Source organism: Eucyclogobius newberryi, unplaced genomic scaffold (genome assembly GCF_026437365.1).
Source record: "Eucyclogobius newberryi isolate DKJ021-1_F unplaced genomic scaffold, fEucNew1.0.hap1 SCAF_2, whole genome shotgun sequence".
Taxonomy (NCBI): Eukaryota; Metazoa; Chordata; class Actinopteri; order Gobiiformes; family Gobiidae; genus Eucyclogobius; species Eucyclogobius newberryi.
Genome location: NW_027315834.1, coordinates 31,945,593 through 31,959,955, shown reverse-complemented (window position 1 = coordinate 31,959,955; position 14,363 = coordinate 31,945,593). Strand labels below are relative to the sequence as shown.

The following is a 14,363-nucleotide window of genomic DNA, read 5'->3' as shown; positions in this document are numbered from 1 at the left end:
GAAATTTGTCTTCATCATTTGCCGAGCTCTACAAGTCACATTCAGCAAACGGAACAAATGTGAATAATAAATATGTTGTATATGTCGACAAGTGGGGGAGGGGAGCTGTTATTTGACATTACCATTGTGTCTGGATTTGAAAGCCACTTGTCGCACGCAGGTATTGAACTGTTTTCTTTAGAAGGACTGGCGTAGGACAGTTATTGAAGGTCGACTGACTGTGAATGGCTATTACTATTTACCTTTTGTGTAATTTTGAAGTATTTTAAATTCAAAAAAGAACGCTGAACTAAGATAAATGCCCTGGGGAACACTGACTCAATATTGATTTTTTCACGAAGGACGTTGTGCCAGGAAGACAACTTGTACTAAAAGTGTAAAAACTTTGCAAAAACCAACATAGTAGTAGAGTAAAAAATAGATTTTCTTCTCCCACGTTGACTGAGTTTCATGAACACAGCATTTAGAATATATGTATATGTTCATAGTATAGCATGTATGTGAGTAAACACATATAAAACTCCAAAGGAAATATACATCATCTGTATATTGTACTGCAGAACAGCAGCATTCTAAAATGTGAAAATAGCTTGACTACAGAGTTAAAATGCCAAATCTCACTCACACACATTCATATGATGATTAAGTGTCTTAGTTTAGTTTAGTTTATTTGCCATTTACAGTTAAAAACCAGATCGGAAAGACACCTAAACAACAACCACACAAACAATGGACATACCGTAAGTTACAAAACACTAAAAGTACCAAGAAAAAGTGGACAAGCAAGCCAAAAAGATCAAGTTAATATAATTCTTAATCGGTAAGTGCTAGATCCTAATAGTTAAAGTGCATTGCTCAAGCTAGTGACGGCGTGTGGGAAGAAACTTTTGTCTTGCCTAAGGACACGACAGAACTCGGTCCGAACTGGAATTGATCCTCTGACCTTCAGGGTGGTGGACGAGCGCTTGGACCACTGTACACTGTTGTGTCCAGGGCACTTCACCCAGCCTGCCCAAAACGAATGTCCGGTTTACGCCTTTGATTTGTGGTGGTCAGAGCAGCTGCAGGCGCAGACTGGCTGCCTTGCTTCTGTCAGTCTGCCCCAGGGCTGCTGTGGCTACAGAAATGACTTACCACTACTAGATATGGAGTGAACCAATAATGCAATGCAATATAATACAAAAAGTACTGTTGTTTCAGTCCGCCGGTCAGTGGAAAGCGCGTCCGGCGGATTCTCTGTGGCGCTGACTGACAAAAAACAATTCATATATTTACACTACTCTTTATTCTTTCAGGTGTTGAAGCATACAATAGAGTACTGGAGTAAGCTGTTTGACAAACTGATTTAAATAATAACATGATCCTTTTTCTGAAAAGCCATTCTTCCCTGCACACCCAAGGTCAAAGCCATGTACGTTTTCCGCTGTTAGTATCGCTAGCCACGAGGCCTGCTATAGTAGCACAAAGTAATTCAACCCCAAGTAGCTTGTCAGCAGAAAGCACTCAACAATAATAATGCTTTACACTAGTGTCAATTTGGCTCTGTGACTTAACTGTGCTGACACTGTGTTCACGGCACTTTTATTATTTAGCTGTGTAGCACTTGGGAGGGTATACATATTTCATGGCTTGATATATAGATGTTGTTTTATGGAGATAATAACAGTGTAGTGTGCCTGCTGATGATCCATATGCAAGGTTATGGCTGCTCGTGAGTGTGCCCCCAGAGCAGATTTATTGATGTGAAACAGGGCCTTGCATCTTTTTTAAGAGACTCAGCATCAGAAAACACATACACACACATGGTACAGTGTAGATCTACTGTTAATACTGCATTCAATTGTGCCTACAGTGCTCTCCAGTGCTACGAAGTTGTATACAAGTAGATTCATTTCTTTTAAATGACGGTTATGGATGCCGTTTTGAGGGCCTAAAAATGTTGTTATTTCGTTTTGCATTGGTAGCGGTCCTTATTTTTCATTACCCTACTTGAAACCCATGAATACAACGTTTTAACACTACTTCCTGAAACACATAATAATGTGGTATGCTATAGTGATGTGTCTGCCTTTATATTAGACATTGGTTTTCTTTAGTAGCATTACGGCGGGTGTCCGCTGACTGCAAGGTGGGTGTGGTTTGAGACCTGCAAGACTTGCGACTGATTCAAATCAATGCGTCCTTGTTACACTGATCTCAGAGCACTGCGAGGGCGCATCCTGAGGCTGTGCGGGTCAGCGGAAACAATCCACAAAGACTGTCCATAGTTGGTGTAACAGGCAGTCTGAAAGTAACTGCACAGAATATGTACACCCGCTGTTGCTTGGCCCACATCAGTCCACTATTGCCTTTGTCACTATTTCTCCACTTAAAGGTGGAATGGACGATTTTTTTCAGCAATTTTTTTTTATCATATTTCCTCGTGGCGTGGATAAATCATTTGTCCTGCCACGTATCAATCATAAAACGCACCTACCGCTCACCTGCAGCCACGTCAGGCTCGTCCCCACGTTTCCGCGTGCCTAAGCGCATGGATCTATCATAATATAGTTCCCTCAGTGTACGGGGCAAAATGAAAACGGAGAAAGACAGTTTGAGCTGACGCAGAAGTGGACAGAAATCTGCGGGAGACGAGAGATGCGATGCGCTCCGTTGCGCTAATAAACAAACGCACGTGTGTGTTGTATCAGTCCGCACGGGGGAGTGCGCATGAGCACTTCCACCTGCGTTCTCAAATCGCCGAAAAATCGTCCATACCGCCTTTAATTCATAATACTTTTAGTGGTTGTCTTTATTTACATTTCAGCAATAGTTTACTGAAACATTAATATCTGGCAAATTAAAGTTTATAACCACTTACAGATTAAACATTTTAACCACCAGTTACAGCTGCGTGCAGAGGGTGGGCCTCAAGCCCCTTCCCCCTCAAGTGCCTTGCTTTACCAGTTACCGCCTTATCTGTGCCATATAAATACATTGATTAAGGCTGTTTTTATTTTAACAATTATTTTAATTATTTTGGCCTCATAATGAGGGAGATTGGAGCAAAACATTGCAGGATAATACTGCTGCTTACTGCAACATGTTTTCTATCTGTTCCACTTGTATTCTCAAACAGACAATCTAGGCCATAAACACAACACGTTTAGACAAGCCCGTGTCTTCAGCCTCCTGCTCATGAAGTGAAGTGACACTCATTATCGATCTGTGTCAGATCTCGCTGAGGTGAGAGACACATGGGCATTTTGTGTCATGAATAAAGATGCATTTAAAGCACATGTTTTTGTCACTAGCACAGGTTAATATCTATGTGTCGCTGAGTATGAGTACTGCTACTCCTACTTGAGAAACATTTTCTTTGAAGTAACAGTGTTGCTTTTCCTTCGCTCTGTGAGTAAATCTACAAGCGACAAAAGCTTTTTTTCCACACACAACCATCAAATAAAATCTTTGCTTCCAAATGTTATTTTATTTTTAATGCCCAACCATTTTTTTCATCTCATTTTTTTCTCTCTGATGCTTTCTGCATTGCCTTGATGAAAAGCAATATTCCACATGTCTGATGTTATAGAACAATATTTATTTTGTGGTTGCTTTGAAAATGATAAATGCCGATTGAGGAGAAGAGAGAATGTCATATTTCATTCTCGCTCACTTATAAAGCTGGAGTTATATGCGCACAGAGCCACCTATAGAGAAGCCCCTGCTGTAAAAACACAACAACTGTGGTCCAAGTGTGGAGAGAAGCTGCACAGATAACAAAGTCTAGATCAAGAATGATTTTTTGGCTTGGCTCGGCTCACAGCATCACCAATCCAGGCCAACTGTTAACCACAACATGATGTGCATGTGATTTGCAAATATTGGTCGGCCTCCGCAGTAAACAAAATAATGGATATTGGTATCGACTCCAAAAATCCATATCGGGCCACATCCCCGTCCGCTTATATCGCCATGGTTCCCTGCAAGTCTGTACATGCGTGACTGTAAAATAGAATACTGTTCGTGGATAGATCGTCTTCCCTAAACAAGACATACTCTGCTTTAGCACATTACACTGTGTTGCAAAAATGAATTGAACGTTTCAGATTAATATAGCCGCATTTGACATATGGTAGTTCTTGTCTCTTTGGGGATGAATTGACAAACACAGCAGTGAGAATTTGCTACCAGGTTTGGGAATGCTGCTGAATGCAAAAATGTCTGCCAAGCTGCCATCTCGCATTTGTAACGTTGGATTTTATTTACCTGACTGATCACTGGGCTTTCCATTCACCTCTGCGGCTCCGCTCCTCTCCATCTTCCCCTCGTCTCTCTGCCATCCTCACTCATATCGCTCAATTGTCTCTTTAGTCCATTGCACCCCATCCACCTGAAAATCTCATCTTCTCCACCCCCTTCCACACCGCTCACGCCATTTAGATATAGCTCAAGGCATTTATCATATCTATTTCCCCATCATTTTTCGTGTTAAATTCTTTGCCATATCTGTCCTGCCCCATCTGTCATTTCACTATTTTAATCATAACATGTTCCGTCTGTCAGACTCTATTTCTTGCTTGCTCCGCCATCTTGGATGTACCAATGAAATGTTTGAAAATTAATCATATTATTGGTTGTAGAGTTTTTCTGGACCCCCTCCTACAATTAGAAAGATTTAAATCTTATGTTTAATGTATGATTCTGAGCTGCCACAATATTTATAGCTGTTATACCCTGTTGGTTTTGGATTTATTATTTGATTTCATATTTTTATTTTTATTTGAATGAAAACATAATGAAGATATTGCAATATTCTGTGCTCTAAATAGTTTTCTCCATCAACTTTGCACAATGAATCAGTCCAAATGCTCCTTGTCTTTTGAAGTCCAAAGGTTATTTCTCAGTTTTGTTCACATGTTGGATTTTTGGCTCAGCTATAATCACATATTTCCTGTGTGCTTGTGTCTCCCCTGCAGCCAGCATCGTTCGGAAGAGGCAGTGGTGTGAGATGGTGCCGTGTTTGGAGGACGAGGGTTGCAACCTGTTAGTCAATAAATCTGGCTGGACTTGTACACAGCCCGGAGGAAGAGTCAAAACCACCACGGTGAGTCCAGCATCCTTTAATCTCTACTGCAGGCTCCAATAAAACCACCACTGAACCATCGGAGTGGGAGGCCGGTACAACAGGGCACTGACGAGCAAAATAAAAGTGTGGAGAGCAGTAAAACTTAAATAAAAAGGTTCAACATTTTCTCTTGGATGAAAGGTGAAACGCCTTCAGATTTAGTTCAGTTGTCCAATTTGAAGGCCCCTTTCCTGTCAGATAAAGCATTTGGCCCAAGCGTACTCGGATAGCCAGCAGGGCTTGTTGCTAAGTACCCGCCCCGTGGAAAGCAGCGGCATGGACGGGAAGGGGAGTGTACGTTCTACAACCTCGCTCCTGATTGGCGTGATTGATTGGTTGTCATGAAACACGCAGTTGAATAATAACTATAGCTAGCAACGATTGACTTCAGTTGACTGGAGCCAGACAGTATGTGGTCACTTTGTCCACTGATATACACGGTCTACGATGAAGTTATTTTAGTTCTTCAGTTTGTTTGGTGTTGGAAATAAAAGTGTTGGCTGGATGTTGACCTGGAGTCTCACATTCTCTGACTGTGTTGAAGTTTTGTAAACAGCCCTGGCTCCTTGTCTGCTCTGTACAGTGTCGCAATTAAAGGGGTCTTGGTGATGTTGCACTCCAGAGGCAGGCGACACAGCTGCCCTGGCTGTAAATGTCACTGTAGACTGGAGGGGCATTTGCATCTGTCAAGATGTAATCATCCTCTGACTTACTTGTTTTGCCTTCTTGCTGAAACACAGAGAGCTGAGCCGAAGGTTTAGTGCAATATTTAGTTGTTATGACTATAGGTTATGCATTCGCTGGTGTTTTGGCTCAGAATTGTAAACCATATCTCCTCCGCTGTTCTCAATATGTGGTATAAAACCACCTGGCTGTATCATCTTTGCAATTAATCATGTTCGATCAAACAAGATAAATTATCTTTTTTCATTTTACTTGACATTTTGGGTTGACCTGTGTCAGCCCAGATTTGGTACAGATTTGGTCTAGTTCTTAAAATTGTTGTTTTTATTTAGAGGGGCACTACTTAACTATGTATTTCTGTCGAGAGTCCGTCACTGATGCTAGATAATAGATGTATGTAGAATGTCCCCCAGTGTGGCATTAAAACGACCATACCATGGGGACAAGATCAAGTTATAATTCACAGCAATAATACATGTTTCTCAAGGTATCAATAAGCTATAAAACTAACATTTCTGGCAAAGCATCAATGTTACCATGGAGATAGTTGGCGGACCCTGCACCTAAAAACTTGCATTTCAGCTCAGATTTATTGGAGAACTGGTTTAGCTTCAGGACCGAGACAAGCTGGTTGATTGCAGCACAGTAGCAGCAAGAAGGTCCAGGGTTCAACTCCTGGGGCCTGAGTGGGGCCTTTCTGTGTGGAGTTTGCATGTTCTCTCTGTGTCCGCATAGGTTTCCTACAGCTGCTCCAATTTCCACTTAAACTAAAAAGTATAGTATGTATGAATGAGAGTGTGTTGTGAGAGTGAATGCAGGACAAGGAATGGAACTTAGCCCATGACAATTGAACGTGTCCACAGCATGTGAATCGTGTATGTTCATTAAAATGCACTGTCCAAACAAATAAACTAATTGCCATATGTGTATTTACTTCTCTGTTTTTAACCTGGCGTCAACCTGAGTATATGTCCTCCTGTGTCCAGGCTGCAGTGACTGTTTACATGTTCAAATTGCATCTCGGTTGTTACCGTCAAGAAGCACATATGACACAACATGTACATGTGGTCATTTACTATACCTGACACCTGGGAGAGCTGCCATGGCCTAGATGCAGATATACTGGCCACGCCTAGTATCCAGTAGATGTCTTAAAGCCTTCACATCTTATAGTACTTAGTGGCATTAATCTGGCTTTCTCAATTCAGTAAAGAGAAGTAATATCAAGGATCTAAGTCATTGTTGCTCACCTCCAGGAAAGTATTGCATATTTAAACTACTGATCATATTGGGAAATAAACGTTGCTTTATGTTTGATTATATTTTTATTAGTACAAAAATAACATTGTAAAATTGTATTTTTAAGTTGAATAAATTACAGTTCACTGGGCTAGAAACAATAAAGAGTTCAAACTTAAAAACATTATTTAGTTTCCAAATTAAATGTCATTGAATGTAATAAAGGCAAAAAAAAATCTAATGAAAAAATAAATCAGTTTTGTGAAGGATTAAAGTACATTGCATTTTGGTTTGAGCTAATAAAATGAATAAAAAACATGCTTTAGTAATGTGTGGGATAATTCACTGTTGTGTTTCTGTGTGGAAAAGGCTCTTGTGAGTATTCCTATTGTTTATAACTAACATGAATGAGCTGCTGAATCATATACATACATACATACATACATACATGCATGCATGCATACATACATAAAGTACAGTCTGTTTAGTAGACTTTGGCTGGATTGCGGTATCTCATTGCTTTAACCTTTGCTTCAACAATCATTTGTAGATGTGTTTGGTCTAATCCTTCTGGGAACATAAATGCAACAATTCCATTACACCTTTTGGGCAGCAACCCTTTTGCATTTGGATGAATCCCAAACATGTGTAGCATTATGTAGTACCATATATCCTCCCTGTCCACTCTCTGGCCTATGCATGTATGTTTCTTCTCCCTTTGTCGGCACAACGCTCATATGCAGGAAGTGACAGGTATTCTGTGCTTGCTTCGTTGGGCGCTTTGCGCTGGGTGACAGCCAGTCAAAATGGCCGACAGCTCAGTGCACTCATCTGTGTCTGTGTGTGAGAGTGTGTTCAAGCAGCCTTCACTGCTAAGCATTCAGATCACTGGCTATCAGCCGCACCAGGTCACTGTTCACAAGGCTTCTTTAAAATTTTAATTTATTTGACAGACAGGGAATGTAACGGCTCCCTGCAGAAACTCAAGCTCAGTCGAGCAAAGGGAAAAAAATGTAACAATCCAAATTTGACATTGGATATGGTATGTACAATGGGATTGCCATACATGTGTTCTGTATGTTTGAAGGATGGAAGACCTGGGGCCTCATTTGCACTGCCTGTCCAAAAGAGACACCACAGGGAAAAAAAGTCACACACTAATATTTTGTTGCAAATCCCTGATTTATAAAACACTGTGTGCTCTTCACCACGTAATATATGCTTTATAAATCCCACCAGCAGCTGGATCCGGCTGGATGAACCCATGTCAGGTCACGCCCTCTTCACACCTCCAAAACACCAAAAAATGAAATGAAAAGTGATTTATGAACGATATTTAACTAAACATGATAATCAGTGGGTTTTGATGGACACACCGTCACAGCAAAGGCTTTATTACAAAGGCAAATAAAAGTGACTCCATTTGACTTTTGAAATGACAGACTTACTTATGTTAGTAAGTTACACTATATTTTTGCAGATATTGTTGTTTTTTTCGTTGTGCTTAAGACTCTTATCGCAATTAAGCATATTATGTTAGAATGACGTGTGCGTTAGGAATGGCCCTGTTCATGCACATAGATACGTTCACACGGGGGTCTGCATGGTCAAAAGAGGGGGTTGTGAGTGTGCACAAGAGACACAGATGCCCTCCCTGAAAGAATGAAAGCAGTATCAAGAGAGATGTGGATTGGCGGCTGTAGCAAAGACAAGCCACAGCCAGGGACAAACAGAGACTACAGCAGAGCGCACAATGCGCTGTAGTCTCTGCTGAGAAGTAAGTAAGTCATTTTTATTTGTTTAGCACATTTCAAATCCAAAGTGCTTAAGATTAAAAGATGATTCAAACAGCAGACAACAACAGACAGTAACAAAAACAACAGAAGAAACATACAGGCATAGAGACAAGAGACAAGTGGCATACAATGCCTTTCCTTTCACAGAAGGTGAAAGAAAAGGTGATCAGCTGCAGACTTTCCTTTTTTTAAATTATTTTTGAATTGAAAAAAAAAAAAAAAAAAAAACACAGACCAATCAAAACAGCTGCAGACATTCAACTCTGCAGGACCTGACTTGTCTCCAGGGCTCTGGGACGAACAGGTCAGATCACTGCCGACCCTTCTCACCCGGGACTATTTGAACCACTCCCCTCAGACAGGAGGCCACTCCCCTCAGACAGGAGGCCACTCCCCTCAGACAGGAGGCCACTCCCCTCAGACAGGAGGCCACGGTCCATCCGAACCAGAACCTCCCGCCATAAGAACAGTTTCTTTCCTGTTTTCTTTCACTGTTCACTGACACAAATCTCACCAACGATCAAGGACTGGACAGACATCATGACAGACATTGGACTTAATTTGGAATTAATTTGAATGCATTATTTAAAAAAAAAAAAAAAATATATATATATATATATATATATGATAAATTCCACAGCTAGCACATATTGCTGTAACAAAGTAACAGTTGGATGTCCTTGCTGCTTCTCAAATGTTTGTAATGTAAACTGAAAGCTGAAGCTGATTAGTAGTTGTCCTGAATTTGTCCTGATAAGGTTTGAACTGATTGAAACTTCATTTAATCCGGATTGACACATTGTTACGATAAAGAAATGGTCTAGAATACCTGCATAGTCACTGTACTGTCAAACATAGTGTGTCCTTGTTGCCTGACAAGTTTGTAACCTACTGTAAAATGCTGTAAGGTTAAAGCTAACTTGAAGCATTACATAAGTCTCTTCACACCCTGAGGACAATTCCATGCAAAACAAAAACAGTGTAGTCCCCTACTTCAATTATAAATAAACTCAAACGAATGGCCGGTTCCCTGTAGGCCGTTTTCAAGGTTAGATCCAAGCAGCAGCCCCACCTCGTGTGTGCTAGTCCCATGCGTCTGCTGTCTGGTGTTACAAGAGCTCTCACAAACATATGTCACTCTCCAGACAATGAATGTCTGGCTCATGACAATCATGGGACGTGCTCAAGGTAAAAGACAGCATGGTTTCACTAACATTTTACCTCTGCTTATAATGTATTGTATTTGAACAGAATGTATTATTTTTGTCTTTACATTTGCATTTACTGCAAGCTGGTTTATTTGAATTCAATACTTGTAATGTGTACACAGAGTTTTAGTTTCCTCCTGTTACGGGGATAAATTAGATTGGGAGTAAAGTCCTTTTCAATAGCAATGCAAATAAAATAATGTTTGTTAAAATGTGCGTCCCCTTTCGGATTTTATTTTGTAAATGTAACCTTCAAATCTTCTTCATTTGACATTTTCATTCTCGACTTCACATTCATCTTATGCTGACCAATGGCTGAAAGGTACATGTCATTGCTGTCAATAACAACAGTGTATGGATTTTCCCATGTCTCTGAATAGATGGTGAAAGATTGATATGTGCATTGCTTATAGTTGACAGTGATGTTTTGAGTGAGCTGACTTTATAGCAGTGGCTCAAAGGCACACACCGGCATGTTACAGCACAGGTCATTTCAATGGTTTTTAATCTGTGGTAGCTGTGAAATAGCATAACCTTTATAAATGTAGGTGCAGTCTGGATCTTTTCTGATGGGAGGTCTGCCACTTGCCTGTCACCATGGAGATGTTATTGCTTTTTAGCAGTCAAAAAAATCCTTAATGCATTGACCTACTGAGTCTTATTTGGTAGTTGAGTTCTAATGTAGCGCTTGTTGGGTTTTTGAGATGAGTTGAATTGGCTCATCTTTTTGGCAGTGGTACTTAGTGTATAAAAGTCGAGGACCACGGCCCTATAATTGATTTCTGTGAAAGGTTTTGCTCTTGTATGACAGCCGGGGCCTCTCAGCTCCTCAGATGAACCATCTTCAGCCAATAGCAGTGTAAATGAGCCCCTGGGATCACATAATGAAACATTAATTGTGCCCGGACACTTGTGCCTGTCCATTACTGACCGCTTTATTTTCACTGTGTTCTACATAAAAGCTACGTCTGCCAAAATGAGTGACTTATGGCAGCCCACACACTCACGGCGCACGGACGGAGAATCACTCACACTGCTAAATGACTTCTGCCTGCTCTCACTCCGATGCCTCTCTCTTTAGTTTCTATGGTAACAGGCCTTCAGTTTAGTTTGTAGAACAAGCAAAATGACATAAAACGGAGATGCAGTGTGTTTTCTCTGAGCTGTAGAGCACAAATAACATTTGAGCAGCAGAAACCAATAACAGCTGGTGCTAGGGCAACAGCTGCAGTGCACATTCTCTTAGCTGGACGCGCCGATGAGTCAGTCTGATGTGGACACTGTTAACATCCTTACGCTCACAAATCTGTCCAAAAAGTTTAGCGCAGCGTGTAACAACAGATTCCTAGATCAGAAGCTGTCTGGATGTTCTGGATGGCTTGCAACAAAAGTTCTACAATCAAATATCAGGAGATTTAATATGTGCTCATAATCTTCAATCATTTATATGTTTTATACTTTGCATTATGAAATGTTATGTTTTTAATTGCTTTGGTGAAAAAAGCCCAGTCTTGCAGAAAGAAACAGTTGCATATAATGACTCACAGTAGTGCCAGTGGGATGTTTGCTGAGTGTGGAATACACTCATGTCCTGCTGCCCTGCGCCGATGATAATATAAATCCATGTGGAGAATTAGGTAATTGCAGAGTGTTATTGTACATTAATGGACGTGAAGGTGGGCATTAAGTTAATTGGTTTGAGAAAACAGGCTGCAGAGTGGAAACTCCTGAAAAGATAACAATCAAAAGGGTGAAAACAAAGAAAAAAGAAAACTTACTTTGTAAGATAAGTAGTAGTACTTTAGAGCAAGGGTGTCAAATTCATTTGGGCCGCGGGCCAAATTTAGACGCTTTAGACAATCAAAAATGTAAGAAATAAAGAGCTGTATATAGCCTACGCTGTTTTTGAAGCAATTACTGGATATATTTTAAAAAAAAACTAAACTTTTGTCCTCATAAACTGAAACGTATTGAGAAAAACAAGTGTAATTTTACCAATACTGTGCTTCAGTTTATGTGCATTACAACTTCAGACTTGATCTACAGAGATAAACATTTAGTCATAGGTATTTGGAACTGAAAAATATTGTATTTGACGTTATAACAAAATAAACTTCTCAAGATCTAAAAATCCTTTTAAATGTTCTAACCAACATTTCCACGTCTGTGTAGTTATCTGTAGTTATCTGTACACCTGAACTGACTGACCACAAAATACAAGTGGGAGTGTTTAAGTAACGAGGTTAAGTTTCCCCTCTGGCCTTGAAAATATAGAATAAGTGCATGAGCCACAGTGTTCCATCAAACCAAACTCTTTTGTCGAATTTCGACGCTCAAGCTGAATCATGGGCCAAATATAATGTACAAAATAAAACATTTTTACATCACTTTTTTACAGCCTAGAAATAGTTGTGTACACTGTTGCACAAATCTGCAGCAGGTGAAAGAGTCCATATTCATGCAGCAGGAGGAACAGGAACATGGACTTTTGTTGTGATTTCTGATATGAAATGTTCATATCACAGACATGTTTCTGCTCAAACTCAATATGAGCTCGCTATTTTCATAGTTTAATGGTTATGGACACTGTCATGTTCATACTGTATTACACTCTGACCTGTGTTTTTACCTGTGGTCCTGATCTGTCCAGGTTTGTAGAGGTTTGGATGTTTTCCTCACAGAGCATCATCACAGAAGTTTTCATGTTGTTAGCTCCACATTTAGCACTGCTCTAACGTCCACAAAACCGTCTCCTTTCTTTCTTCCACGTGTTTCCTAAAGCCACAAGTCTCTTTTGCTCGCTCAGACGTCTGCTCAAAAGTGCTGTAAAGTGCGCAACTCGCGTCGGCACTTCTCAGCACGTCTCCCTCGGCAGAGCCGCGAGGGGGAGGGGCGGCCACCGGCGGCATTGTGGGACGTATAGTTTTAGTGATAAAAACGGTTACGGATGTAACTACAGTTCTATGAATCAATAGATTTTTTTTTTTTATAATATAAATTTGAAATGTTCAGCGGGCTGGATTAAAACGTCGGGCGGGCCAAATGTTGCCCGCGGGCCTTGTATTTGACACTCTGTGAGCAGCACAAACTCAAGTTTGGGAAATGTCCCTATACGCATACACTTTAAACACTCTTTACACCCTTAACTCATCTGAACAGCTCTTTTGTCACAGCAGTCATTTACTACACTGCCTCTTCTTAGCCCTGTCTGTCTCCAGTGGGACGTGCCCTGTACCAAATTGGACTAACACATCAAATCTCCCTGCAGTGACCTCCCTCTGTGTCTCCACAGGGAGCAGCAGTGAGCGGGGCAGAGCCAACGTGCCATTACAGAGAAATAGAGGGCTCCAATAGTGATGGAAATCAGAAACAATTGTGAGCACAGGCAGAAGTGAGAGAAGGGAAAGGGTTATTAGAGGTGAACAGCGTGAATGGAACAGGAGTTATTGTGAGTCATAACAATTGTTAAATCAGAAAAAAGACAATGTAGGCTGATGATGCAAAACAATGCATTATATATACAAAAAGCTGTTTCAAAAAGGTTTAGCACTTACTTTTCAAAAAGAATCACATGCAAATAGATTCTCTTAGTCCACATGCACGCTGAAAAGTATACACAAGGTCATATTTAGTTTCACCAATATATTCATTATAGCATGTTACTTCTTTGAGGCTTGCTTTCTCACAGATTTCATTCCTTGTTCTGCATTGCTATCATGGTTTAGTTCTTTGCAATGAAATTCCCCAAAAAATCACTTCTAAACAGAAAGAGTAAACAGAGATAGAAAGAAACTTGTGAACTATCTATCCAGGTACAAATGATAGGCTCCATTAGACGGCTGCTGATTGGACTATTTAAGCTTTGAACAGGGCGCTATGAACCCAAGTGGCCCGGACTGAGAGGGACAGCCTGATTACTGTAATCAAGACTTCTTCACAGCTGAGAGAAGAGGTGATGACAGAGGACACCAAATTGACACATGCTGACGAAGTGACACAAACAGGGAGCGGGTGCTGACAACTCAAAACATGCACAAGGGAGCTGTTCAAAGTGGTAAGACGCAATGCCTAAATACCTTGGATCTATAGAAACTTTCAACACTTTTCAACACTCAAAGTACTCCACACATTTACACTGTACTTCTGTGGCCACAGCTGCCCTGAGGATGACTGATAGGAACTGCCTTTTTGTGCCAGTGGGCCTCTCCATCCACCACCATGTTTACTACACCACATTTAGACAGACGAGGAAATAAGAGCTGGGATGGAACCACAAACCCATTTTGTGGTGGATGTTCTGCCATCTGCTTGTCTCTATGGCGATCCTAT

At 40.7% G+C, this 14,363-nt stretch overlaps 1 protein-coding gene across 2 annotated transcripts in view; it reads left to right on the top strand.

Annotated features, from left to right (window-relative positions):
- The window catches only part of tafa5a (TAFA chemokine like family member 5a), a 231,809-nt gene that overhangs the window by 203,449 nt on the left and 13,997 nt on the right, over positions 1 to 14,363 (top strand). For both annotated transcript variants that reach the window (XM_072455038.1, XM_072455039.1), the window contains exon 3: positions 4,959 to 5,086. In XM_072455038.1, coding sequence (XP_072311139.1) covers positions 4,959 to 5,086 — 128 coding nt within the window. The remainder of the gene's footprint in view (positions 1 to 4,958; positions 5,087 to 14,363) is intronic.